The 13,774-nt window shown below is 38.6% G+C and overlaps 1 protein-coding gene across 3 annotated transcripts in view; it reads left to right on the top strand.

The window, feature by feature from the left end:
- Positions 1-13,774, top strand: part of LOC126416277 (probable ATP-dependent RNA helicase spindle-E) — a 264,514-nt gene that overhangs the window by 206,867 nt on the left and 43,873 nt on the right. For all 3 annotated transcript variants that reach the window (XM_050083917.1, XM_050083919.1, XM_050083916.1), the window contains exons 22-23: positions 6,405-6,539; positions 11,629-11,767. In XM_050083917.1, the coding sequence (XP_049939874.1) occupies positions 6,405-6,539; positions 11,629-11,767 (274 nt within the window). The remainder of the gene's footprint in view (positions 1-6,404; positions 6,540-11,628; positions 11,768-13,774) is intronic.

Here is a 13,774-nt window from a genome sequence, read left to right as displayed (position 1 = left end):
ACTTCGGAAGACTTCTCTCCATTGAGAATGACATGCTGCGTTCTGTTATCTAGGAACTCTTCAATCCGATCACACAATTGGTCTGATAGTCCATATGCTCTTACTTTGTTCATTAAACGACTGTGGGGAACTGTATCGAACGCCTTGAGGAAGTCAAGAAACACGGCATCTACCTGTGAACACGTGTATGTGGCCCTCTGAGTCTCGTGGACGAATAGTGCGAGCTGGGTTTCACACGACCGTCTTTTTCAAAACCCATGCTGATTCCTACAGAGTAGATTTCTGGTCTCCAGAAAAGTCATTATACTCGAACATAATACATGTTCAAAAATTCTACAACTGATTGACGTTAGAGATATAGGTCTATAGTTCTGCACATCTGTTCGACGTCCCTTCTTGAAAACGGGGATGACCTGTGCCCTTTTCCAATCCTTTGGAATGCTACGCTATTCTAGAGACCTACGGTACACCGCTGCAACAAGGCGGGCAAGTTCCTTCGCGTACTCTGTGTAAAATCGAACTGGTATCCCATCAGGTCCAGTGGCCTTACCTCTTTTGAGCGATTTTAATTGTTTCTCTATCCCTCTGTCGTCTATTTCGATATCTACCATTTTGTCATCTGTGCGACAATGTAGAGAAGGAACTACAGTGCAGTCTTCCTCTGTGAAACAGCTTTGGAAAAAGGCATTTAGTATTTCGACCTTTAGTCTGTCATCCTCTGTTTCAGTACCATTTTGGTCACAGAGTGTCTGGATATTTTGTTTTGATCCACCTACTGCTTTGACATAAGACCAAAATTTCTTAGGATTTTCTGCCAAGTCAGTACATAGAACTTTACTTTCAAATTCATTGAACACCTCTCGCATAGCCCTCCTCACACTACATTTTGCTTCGCGTAATTTTTGTTTGTCTGCAAGGCTTTGGCTATGCTTATGGTTGCTGTGAAGTTCCCTTTGCTTCCGCAGCAGTTTTCTAACTCGGTTGTTGTACCACGGTGGCTCTTTTCCATCTCTTACGATCTTGCTTGGCACATACTCATGTAACGCATATTGTACGAAGGTTTTGAACTTTGTCCACTGATCCTCAACACTATCTGTACTTGAGACAAAACTTTTGTGTTGAGCTGCTTTTTGTCACTTTTGCTAAACAGAAAAATCTTCCTACCTTTTTTAATATTTCTGTTTACGGCTGAAATCATTGATGCCGTAACCGCTTTATGATCGCTGATTCCCTGTTCTGCGTTAACTGTTTCAAATAGTTTGGGTCTGTTTGTCACCAGAAGGTCTAATATGTTATCGCCATGAGTCGGTTCTCTGTTTAACTGCTCAAGGTAGTTTTCAGATAAAGCACTTAAAAAAATTTCACTGGATTCTTTGTCCCTGCCACCCGTTATGAACATTTGAGTCTCCCAGTCTATATCCGGCAAATTAAAATCTCCACCCAGAACTATAACATGGTGGGGAAATCTACTCGAAATATTTTTCAAATTATCCTTCAGGTGCTCAGCCACAACAGCTGCTGAGCCCGGGGGCCTATAGAGACATCCAATTACCATGTCTGAGCCTGCTTTAACCGTGACCTTCACCCAAATCATTTCACATTTCGGATCTCCGTCAATTTCCTTCGATACTATTGCACTTCTTATCGCTATAAACACGCCTCCCCCTTCACTGTCCAGCCTGTCTCTGCTTCAGTTTTATGAAGCTTTCATGCATTCCCAGCTGGACTATGGGGGCACAGTGTATGGATCAGAGAGGCCTTCTTATTTGAAGATCATGGATGCTGTCTACCATAAGGGGATTCGGCACGCCATGGGTGGTTGTAGGACCAGACCTATACCCAGACTCTGAGCTGAGGCTGGTGAACTGCCACTCACCATCCGGCAGAAGCTCCTCATGGTGTGTCAGGCACAGAAGTTCCTCATAGCTCCAACTTCACCCACATACCATGCTCTTACCCATCCGCCTCTGGAATGCCTTTTCTCCATCCGTCCATGAACCACAATGCCATTTGGGATCCGTGTGCTGTGGGTGCTGGAGTCACTTTGTGTGGAGTAAGTAAAAGCACAACTCCAGGGTTTTAACAGTCTGCCGCCGTGGTTTCTGCAGAGGCCCAGGATAATTTTGGACTTGGTGCCATACAGGAAAGATTACACTCCTGCTTCTGTTTTTAGTGCGATATTTTCTAACATTTTATGTGAGCACCGCAACTATGTAGCTGTCCTCACGGATGGGTCTAAACAGGGGGCCTCAGTATGTTGCTCTGTTGCTTTCCTGGATCGTGTTCTCAAGATCCAACTGGCTCAAGAATTTACCATCTTTGATGCAGAAGTATATGTGATCTTGAGGGTCCTGGAGCAGATGAGACATTCTTCCAGTGCTAAATTTCATGTGTCTTCCAATTCTGTGAGTGCCCTTCACTCTCTGAAACATTTGTACCCAGCAGACAACGTAGTACAGAATATCCAGGATGCCCCCCCTCCAGCTATGACGACTGGGGAAGGTGGTGTTTTCTGCTATACCAGGGCACATGGGGCTTGTGGCGATTGGAAGGGTGCATCTAGCAGCCAAGGAGGCATGTTGTTAACCTCATATATTTCAGTGCGCCATTGCCCTGCATGCTGTAACCTTGCTGTTGAGCTCCAGAGACTTGAGTAGGTGGGAGGATGAGTGCCTGGAAGTGACAGACAATAAGCTCCATGTAGTAAAGCCCACAATGTGGCCAGGGTATACCTCCTTCCAGCCATGTTGATGGGAAAAGGTCCTCCTTACTTGTCTTTGCATAGGCCACAGCAGTATGACGCATGGCCTCCTGCTCGGATGAGAGGACTTTCCTATGTGTGGTGCTTGTGGCGTCAGATAACTGTGTGCCTTATTTTATTGGACTGTGTTTTATTTTCCAACCTGTGGGTGGTGGCAGACTTGCTGCCAGATCTGCCCTCTATTTTAAGTAATGTTCAAATGAATGAGGTTCATGTTTTTAGGTTTTGTGAATTGGCCAACATTTTTCCCAAGATTTTAGGGCAATGGTTTAAATATGTTAACGGGGTGATTGGCTCACCCATATTTTTGTAATTGATCAGCCAGTCACATTTGCCTGTGCCTTTCTTTTAGCTCCTTTGTTGTTTCTACTTTTATTTTAATCTTATGTATAGCTACTTTTATTCTGTCTCCATTGTTTTAGAACATGTAAGATAGAGTGATTGTGTGCTCAGTTCGAGTGCATTTCTGATGAGCAATTTTTGAGGTTTTAGCCACATTTGTTTATTTTAATAAATGTATGGATGCTTTTATGACCTCGCTGTTGAGTGCTTATAAGCTCCAATCATCATCATCATCATCATCATCATCATGTGTTCATCCTCATTTATTTTTCCCTAAATTACTTAAAGTGGGTGTTTCGATTCCTTCATTAATTTTACAGTGGTTTATTTCCTCATCTCCCCATCTTCTACTGAGGTCATTGATGAGCTGCTACATTATGACCTTCAGTTTCCTACTTGTGAGCTCAGGAATTAAGTATACAGTTCAGTTTGACTCTTTCATTATATAAAGGTTTTTAACGTCTTAACGGCAATTTGTTGATTGGTTTGTCAGCTTCTGCTGTACCATCTGAATGGCTCTGCATCCATCTATATAGAAACAGTCATCTCACGCATCATTAGTCTTCAAGTTAAATATCTACCAGAGAAAATTCTGTAAAATGACAAAAAGCATCTGCTCAGCGATAGACATAAGATGAATTACTATGAAAATGTTTTGCCCATTTGTTTGAATGTGTGTGTGTGTGGGGGGGGGGGGGGGGGGGGCATTAATTTTGTTAGTATGAAAAACAGTAATGTCACATCTTTTGGAGCTCCATTTGAGGAAGTTTCATCATATACTTCATATACATTACTTGAATTATTTATCATGAATTCTTGCACTCATTTTATTAAATGTGATTATAGCCAATTGTTTGCTAATGCTGTAATGCAATGAAACCTTGATTTTTTCAAGCAGATGGTCAACTTTTTTACAGTATAATGCCTTGAACAATTCACAGAAATATGAACCGGAGTTATTTTATTGTTTAATATGCATAATATTTTGTGAGTGAATATATCAGTGGGGCAGCACATTAGCAGAGTAAATTGTGATTTACTAAATATATTATTTCTATTAAGGCAGTATATTGTTCTGGGGGAAGAAATAGAGAACGTCAATAATTAACTGATCAGTATTTATTGACACGTGGCCTGTAGCGTTTCTTATATATTTCGCCAGTCCAGAAATATTATTGTTGATAAGTTGGATACATATTGCCAGTTCCATGAAGCAGGCAATAATTCCTGCTTTAATGTTTAAGAGCATTTTGTTATTGTGTTGTTTCTTATTGTGTATGTTATCTGAGTACAGCCACAGTATTTCAGAGAGGGTATCAAAGTGAGAAAATAAAGTAGTTTTTGAAAACAGCCACAAGTCAGATTTATTATTTTTTATTGGTGGTTTTGATCCTCAAATGAGATAATACAGAAATTTACATTGACATAAACTTACATTGATGTAAAGTACATATTCTATTTCCAGTATGGTGGTATGGGATTTCCAGCATATTGTCTGAAATTTTTCGTAATGACTTGGAAATTTGGTTTCTGATAAATTCCCCAAAATAAAACAGAAAATAGTTTATTATCACTGGTATGTTGATGACAGTATATTTCTATTTAAAGGAACCAAGCAAGATTTAAATTATGTAATAGACAAACTCAACCACATCACCCAAAAATTAATTTCGCAGTTGAACATGAAAGAGAAAATAGCATCAATTTTCTCAATTTGCCAATTAGTAGATTGAATGGGAAACATATTTTTAAAGTTTTCGGGGTGCCTACATATTCAGATATAATTATTGGGAGTAATTCAAATTGTGCAATCCAGTACAAAAATGAATATTTCTATTCAACTTCACACAGAATGTTACAGTTACCAAAGATGAAGACAGAGCTACAGAATTACAGATAGTCAAAAAGATAGCTTTAGGGAACAATTACCAAGAAAGTGATATAATGAAAGTGTACCACACCATACAGAAAAATATTAAATGAAAGAAAAAAAACAATACAGGCGAGGCAGTAGAAAATAAAAGGTATATTTCACTCACATACAGAAGTCCTATAACAGACTGGATTGTGGGATGTTTCCCAAGACAGAAAGTTAAAGTAGCATTTCAAACTAGCATCTGCCTTAAAGGCATGCTAATACACAAAGAGAACGTACACAAAGGACACATACAATAGTTCAATAGTATATAAAATGAAATACTTAAATTGTCAGAGCATGTACATTGGTTAAACTGGAAGTTAGTTAGTTAGTTAGTTACTTTTAATACGTTTAAAATATTTTATATAGAACATTTCAATTTAAATTCAAATCCTACAGCACTGGATGAACATTTGTGGACAACTAAACATACAAGGACAAGATAGTATGAAAATTATTCACACACAGTTAAAGATCCTCTGCTAAATTTTTTGAAAGATTTGGAAATTATTGTAAAAAAGGAGAAAAACCCACAAGATCTATTAAATGAACAAAACAAATTTAATCTACATAGATTCTTCCATGTATTCATGACGTACTGTTGATAAGGAACCGAAATATAATACTTGCACAATATACTAACAGAAATATTTTTAAGAATGCTAATTCTGAATGTGTATTTATAAAGACATTTTTAAATATGCATTTTTTTTATTGTATTTTAAAAGATATTTTAATTTTTACAAATGTACTGATATCTTTTTGAAGATAAGCAGATATGTACAAGTATGAGATGTCTGTGCACAAACCAATAAAAGAGACAATTAAAATGCAAATTTCATTTTCTGTCTTTGGATACACTATACCTTAGATATTACACGTACTGTTGTTCAGTCAGTTTAATCTTTGGCATTGTCAATGTCATCATTTACTTCTGTACTGTAGTATAGCCAGTTCGAACTTTAGAGCTGCCAGCCAACTTTAAATATAATCTTTAATGCTATCAGCCAACTTTAGGTGCAAGTCACCATACTGGAAACAGCATATTGTACTTAACATCAGTGAAAGTTTGTCAATGTAAGTTTTCTGTATTATCTCAATTTGCATCTTTAACAGTGTATATTCTGGTGACACTTTTGTTCATTTGAACACAGAAACAGTTAAATAAAAAATACTAAGTCCTTCTTAGTCTAAGCAGTTGCTCCCCATGCAGGGAATGCCTGCTCATGCTAGACAAAATAAAGGATCTGTGAGTGTAGCAACAGGGTTTTCTCTTACTATAACTACAGTTTTGCATCAGTTTACTGCTGTGGCCCACTTATAGAATAGAAAGCGAAGTGACTTGACTTAATAATACATTTCCTGACCATATTTCTTTTACAGGATGCTTGTAGCAGCTACAGTTTCCTTAAACCCAGCTGGTGATCGTATGAACCTAAGGCATACCACATTGATGCCAAATATTCATGGGCTTCCAGCACTCTTGTGCCTTATTTTTGCCCCTGAAATAGAACTCAGGTAATACTGCTGCAGTTACTGTATATTTTGACAAATGAATTTATAATTTTTGTCTTGTTGAATTGAAGTGGTCCTGTAAAAAGACATGGTGTTGATACAGCATTCAAACTAGGAACCAGGGTGCACACCACCTGGATTCCACAGCAGACATGCATCTTCAGTTAGTCATGGGTGGAATAAACATTATCCACTGCACATTCTGTCAAATATACTTTGCAATCACTAAAAAAAGTATTTACACACAGCTTACCGCATGCTGGACCAGTGTAACACCATATAAATTCTCCAAGACTTTAGTTCTATCCAGACGTAACCATTCTTATACTAGTTGATGCAGAGGCAGTAAAAATTAAAAATGTGTGGAATAAGAGAAATGGACTAAGACTTAAATTAGACAAATTTTCCTCCTTGCTGTTGACAAAATAAACTCAACCAAAAATCAAACAATGGAAAATCCAGGGTGGAATGTAACAATATTATGAGAAGGAAAGTTGCTACTCACCATATAGTGAGACGCAGATAGGCACAACAAAAAGATTTTCCGACTTAAAGCTTTCGGACAATGGCCTTTGTCAACAACACACACACACACACACACACGCGCGCGCGCGCATGCAAACGCAACTCACACAAGCAACTGCAATTTCAGGCAACTGAAACCACACTACAAGCAGCAGCACCAGTGCATGATGGGAGTGGCAACTGGGTGGGGTGAAGGAGGCGGCTGGGGTAGGGAGGGGGAAGGATAGTATGGTGGGGATGGTGGACAGTAAAGTGCTGCAGGTTGGGAGGTGTGCAGAGAGAGGTGGGGGAAGTAGTGGAAAAGGAGAGACCTAGAGAGAAAAAGCTTTCTCTCTATGTGTCTCCTTTTCCGCTACATCCCCACCATACTATCCCTCTCCCTACCCACTCCAGGTGTGTGTGTGTGTGTGTGTGTGTGTGTGTGTGTGTGTGTGTGTGTGGGTGCGCGCGCGCACGTGTGCGCGTGCTTGCGTTCATGTGCATGTGCGTGCGTGCGCGTGCGTCCGTCTATTGTTGACGAAGGCCATTGGCTGAAAGCTTTAAGTGTGAAAATCTTTTGTTGTGCCTATTTGTTTCTCAGCATCTCCACTATGTGGTGAATGGCAACTTTCCTTCTCATAACATTGTAAACTCCACCAAACCTGCTCCAGGGACTGCTTTGTCCTGTATCTTTAATTTGTGACCCAGAATTTTTTAGAATTCCACGAATGTTTTAGATCGGAGTTAAATTTTTGTAATTTTCACTGGTAAGAACTGACACACTAACAAAAAAATTTACTTTATCTCAGTACTGCAGAATAGCAATGCAACAATAAAACATACATGAGAGAAAAACAGCAATGTAAAACTTAGCTTGCAAAGAAAATGCATCATTTACAACAAAACAACACTTAGTTTCAGTTTTCTGACTTTATTTTTTGCTGGCAATCAAGCATTACCGTATCTACTCGAATCTAAGCCGCACTCGAATCTAAGCCACACCTGAAAAATGAGACTCGAAATGAAGGAAAAAAAAAATTTCCCGAATCTAAGCCGCACCTGAAATTTGAGACTCGAAATTCAATGGGAGAGAAAAGTTTTAGGCCGCACCTCCAAATCGAAACAAAGTTGGTTCATTTTAATATGAGACACAATTTAGGTCGAATGAATGACGATACAGCTACAGTAGTTTGGTTCGAGTCGTAAGCTTTGCAGTTAAGCTTTACCAGGTAGCCATTGCTATGCATCAGGCGCTCCGGCGGTATTTATACGGGTCCCCTTCCTTTTTCTCGTGCTTCGTCTGGTTTGAATTGATTGCTTATTTTTCTTTGATCACATAAGCGCTGTTCTCTTTGCTATAGGTGTTTATGTCACTCTAAGCTGAAAATGCATTACTGTACTGTGTCATGCCTTGTTTGTCACATTCTGATAATGAGTGTTTACGGCCTGTCGCCGCTCGCGGCATGGCTTGGTTTTGTGCGCGCTACCGCTGCATTCAATTTAAAAAAAATTAAAAAAAAGAGGAATCATCTCATTAGCGAAACAATGGCAAGAGACTGCTTGTTACTTACACTGCTGCTTTCTTTGATAATGGTCAACAAGAACCAAATAATAGACTGTGTATGGTACAAGATGTTCTGAACGAGAGTTTAGAGAAAATTTTTCTCCGTTTGAAAAACTTTGCAGACGCCTCTTTAGTACATTACATTCTGCACAGAAATTAGAACCATCTTACATTAAAAAATCTAGTCAATTGCCGTGATTCATCTCTGACTGTATGACTATTAGGTACAAGAATAATGACATGATATGTATGTTCTTCCGCGTTTGCTGTTGTCTCACTCTAGTTTCATAGTTTATGAGGCAGACAGGATTTAAATGAGATAGCAGCCAACACAAAAGAATACATGGCAAAATGTTTATATTCATATTATTCTTGTGGTGAAGAGAAAACTGCATGTGATACACAATTCATGAAAGTTCCTATTAGCAACCATCTCTTCTCACAGGTAGGAAAAAATTCAGAATGTACAGTTGGCCATATTGACAAAAACCCCAAACAGTCTTGCCAGTCGGATTTTCGTAGTACATTGAAATGCTGCTACATTCGAAGATGAACAATACGGAATTTGTATTTACTTCGTTGGATAATGTATGAAAGTGCAGTGGTCGAAACTCTGGGCGGAGGAAGAAGCTCGCCTTCCATATTTTTTTTTTTTTTTTTTTAATGACGCAAAGGTTTTGGCGCTAGTATTTATCTTTGTGCCTGCAAAGCAAGCCTGTGTAGCGCTACATATATTCGACGGCAAAAGTTAGTTGTGGTGGCACCTACCAACATTTTTCAGAACTTCCCCTTACTTTGCACTCGATTCTAAGCCACAGGGGGGTTTTTTGGATTACAAAAACCGGAAAAAAAGTGCGGCTTACATTCGAGTAAATACAGTGAAGCAATTTTTGTCAGTTTTCTAAAGAAATTTGGCTTTTATTAATCTTTTCCATAGAGGCAGTCAAATGATTTGAAAGGAAGTGTTTCATTCCATACTAATAGCTAGTTTCAACTGTTCACTGAATTTCAAGTGCGCATTTTCATCTTCTGGCACGTATGGCATTATGTCACAATAAAGAACCAAACATGAGGTAATACAGTAATAGTACTCTAAGAAAATTGGCTTCCGGCTGGCCAAAAACCACAATGAAAAGCTTTAGTATAATTTTACATATCTGCCTTCCATGAAACGCAGTGTTTTTCGATCCCAAGAAATATTTCAACACTTGACTGGTACTGCCTCTAGGCCTGACGTTATTTCAGAATTTGTATTGTTTGCATTTTAAATCTACAGAACACCATTCTTCTGTAAATTATGGACTGACAACACACCATATTTTATCATTGTAACTCCCCACAAGGCTTTATATTTACTCCTGGAATATAATATAAACTGCCAGTTATGCAGTTCCTTGGCGTCACAAGTAACCTTGTTAAGCTTTATACGTTTTGATAAAGTTATAAAAAGCTTAATTTTCATAGTTCTGGTGTATACAAACAACAGTTTTTATTTTTTATTTTTGCAAGAAATTTGTAATCCTTCTTACTAGCTTTTTGCACTGCTGTTTTTGTTGAAGTCACCACGTAGCAAAATATTAGGGTACTTTGAACTGTAGTCTAGTTTTGAAATGCATATTGTGCCAAGCACTGCTTTCTAATTTTGCATTCCTTATCGGGATAGGATATGATAAAACAATTGCCCTAAGTACATTAACTCCCATGTCACCGCATTGCTTCACATGGTCACATGATGCCACGCTATGCACAAAATTCTAAACAGAAATGCGATGAAAGGTGTACGTGAAGAGCAAATACCAAGCACAGGCTTCCTGCATTATCACAGCTGCGTGTGCACAGTAACACCTGTCTTCTGGCATTCTATGGCAACTGCTCAAGCGAATCTCTTTCCAACAGGTTGCAGGAAAATATTGTGAATGACGGTTTGAGAAGAAATTAGCTTTTACGCAACATGAATTATGTTGTGTGAGAACATGTGATGAATTTCTTAAATCGCAGAACATTTGACACTCGTTAATAACATAACACATTGAGGACCAGCCACTTAGAAAAATTTTGGGCCCAGAAGACCTGACATTTAATGTCGTCATTTAATATTGTACTAGCTCATTTGTGTTTGAATTCTCTTAAAGGGTAACAAACACAAAAAGACCAATCTTACATGTGAAACCTTAGCTTTTCTTGTAGCTATGCTATGTATGTATTAATTTGAATTATGAACATTTCGTATTTGTGTATTCACACTACTTAACAGTCATGTTGCTATTTACTGAATGCATCAGGTGTCCTCTGAATATCTACTGTCTTGACTGGCAAGATAATGTGACATGTGCTGTGTTTGGTGGATCCTACATTTATATTTTCGTAATATGAAAATATGCAGCCTACATGTTGCTGCATATCAAAGATTTTTCCAAAAAGCATAATTTTATTTTGCTGGGTTTTGTTTCCTGAAGTGCTGGAGAGCTCTGTGGCAGTGTATAAAACCTTTACCATTCAACGGATTGATAAGTTTTACAGTTCCAGAAAAGTGTATTTTCACCATAAAAATATGTATTTTTAAGTGGGGAATGCAGAAAAAATCCAGGAATTTTTTTTTCTTTGTCCACGTGTACATTGTGCATATGGTGAAGAAATGATAAGTAGAAAAATACGCCTTACATCATAGCTTTAGTAGTGGTGGTGGTGGTGGTGGTGGTGGTGGTGGTGGTGGTTGTAGTAGTAGTAGTAGTAGTAGTAGTTAGTAGTAGTAACAACAACAACGTCACCCTTAAAGTGACCTAGAAACAAAAAATTCTGTGTAAATCAAAATATTTAAATTATAAATTCATATTTTCAGATTTGAGGCACTAATAGATACAAATGTGTCACATATTTAAACTTCTGTTTGCCAAACATGTTGTATAGACCAGTTTAGTTCAAGACTATTTGTGTGTGCATGCGTGCGTGTGTGTGCACGCCTGTTTTATTTAAGATCAGTTTCTTGTTCTGCTGTAGTTATTGTTTATGTCTCATTGTTTCCAGGACTAATGAGGCAGTAACACATTACACTGGTGCCTTATGCGGTCTGGGATGCAATCCAGACACAAACAAGCCTATATTCCCAGATCATGACCTGGAGGTCACATTTGACACAGAAATCACCATTAGTGATATTCAAAATGTAAGTGACATTCTGTTTTGGAATAGTTACCTATGATGTTTATTGAATTTTAGACTTTGCTAATGTTTGTAAGAAAATGAACTCTCAGTTTTAATCACATTTTAGCCTTTTCCTTTTATCTTGTTCTGTTTACTTTCATGTTTGGAAATTAAATTATTAACAGTGCTCATAACTTGCCTGGTTGACTTCAACTGATTCTTAAACAAATAGAAATTTTATGCCAGTAAATGGTTCTAGGTACTCAGTTAACTTTTTAGAACAGCAATGCATAGCATGTGGGCTGCATGCGGCCCACAATCAATCAGATGGCGGACCGTGCCTCAGTGTTCTTTCTTGTAATTCTTTTTTTACTCATCTTTCATCCTCTCCTTAAAATGGGAGTATGAGCCCTTGTGGAACTTAGTTCTTTTATGCCATGCAATAAAATATTTTTTTGTGAAACAAATGATGTGAACCACACACACACACACACACACACACACACACACACAGAGGGTTTTGTGATTTGCAGTATTAGTAAGTCCGTACACCCCTGGTTTAGAACATGCTTGCTTCTCCGCTGATGAGCATAATCTTGTATTAGTTTGTGTATCATCTTATGTTCAGAGTGCATTGAAAGAACTTCACCAAGTATTTATGTATTTGTTAATGTAACTCCAATTAATAATAAAATATAATATGCAGACTAGATATAACTATTGATCAGCAAGATTTCATGAATATTGCCAGGTTTAGTTAACTTAATGCAGTGTCATTTTGGCTGTGTTCTTCCTGACCATCTTTTGTGTGAGCCTAAGACTAATACAGTTGAATACACATTGACAGTTTATATACACAAACTGTGAGAAAGTAGTCATACACATATCAGGGAAGAATATCAGTCTCATTATGAATAACAGAGAATAACATTCGTCATGGGAGATTAGAAAAAGGGAATTTTGATATAGTTTTAGTTAATTACATTCATGGAAAGATCCCAGAACTAGTCACACATATAAATTGTAACAGTGCCCACATAGTGCAAGGGACAGAAAGGTGGATTAGATTAGATTAGTTTTTCGTTCCATAGATCCATGCTGAGGAGATCCTCGTGGATGTGGAACATGTCAACTTTTTTTTTTTTTAAAGCTGAAATAACAATACTAATAGTATGAATATATACAATACATCATTTGTTTCTATTAAAAAATTCGTCAATGGAGTAGAAGGAGTTGGCCACTAATAAGTCTTTCAGCAGCCACCACAGAAGAGACCAGCAACAGTTCTGTAGTGAGTGTCATGAAGGCACACAACAAGTAAAGTACCTCTCAATGCCCTCTTTCTCCCGCATCCTCGAAAGGACGGTGGAGGGAAAGGTTCATGAAGTTCGGGTCAAAAGCTATCCCGAGCACTATCAGACATTATTCTTTCACGTCTGACTGAGGAGGAGGACATCGTGGAGTTAGATGTCTTGGAGGATCCAGGCAGCCCCTTCACTCCTCCTCGCTCTACAAGTATTTCACCTCCGCAGTGCAAAAATAGGAGTAAATTAAAACCACATCGATGAAATGGCTCCCATCCTACAGTGGAACTTGCAGGGGTTCAGGACCTATGTGGATGAACTCCGTCTCTTATCTCAGGATAGACCACTGTGTGTATCTCCAGAAGACTCATATGGATCAATCGTACATGCCTGAGCTAAGAGGCTATGTACTCCACAAAAAGGATGACCTGAGTGGAGAGAGAGCTGGAGCAGGCGTAGGTATTGTTGTCAGTACCAACTACCACTGCTCGCGTCTCTCACTTACAAAGACCTTACAAGCAGTTGCTGTATCAGTACACATGCGTCATCCGTTGACAGTATGTTCCCTTTACTTGTCCCCATATGATGTGCTCGATGATGAGGCCCTAACTGGCCTTATAACACAGCTCCCTGCCCCTTCATTCCCTGTGGCAATTTTAATACACAAAATGTGCCTTAGGACTCTGCAACTACCTGCTCCAGGCGTAGAGCATGTCATCATGCGC

The sequence above is a fragment of the Schistocerca serialis genome, chromosome 8 (genome assembly GCF_023864345.2).
Source record: "Schistocerca serialis cubense isolate TAMUIC-IGC-003099 chromosome 8, iqSchSeri2.2, whole genome shotgun sequence".
NCBI lineage: Eukaryota > Metazoa > Arthropoda > Insecta > Orthoptera > Acrididae > Schistocerca > Schistocerca serialis.
This window is presented reverse-complemented; position numbering and strand designations above follow the sequence as displayed.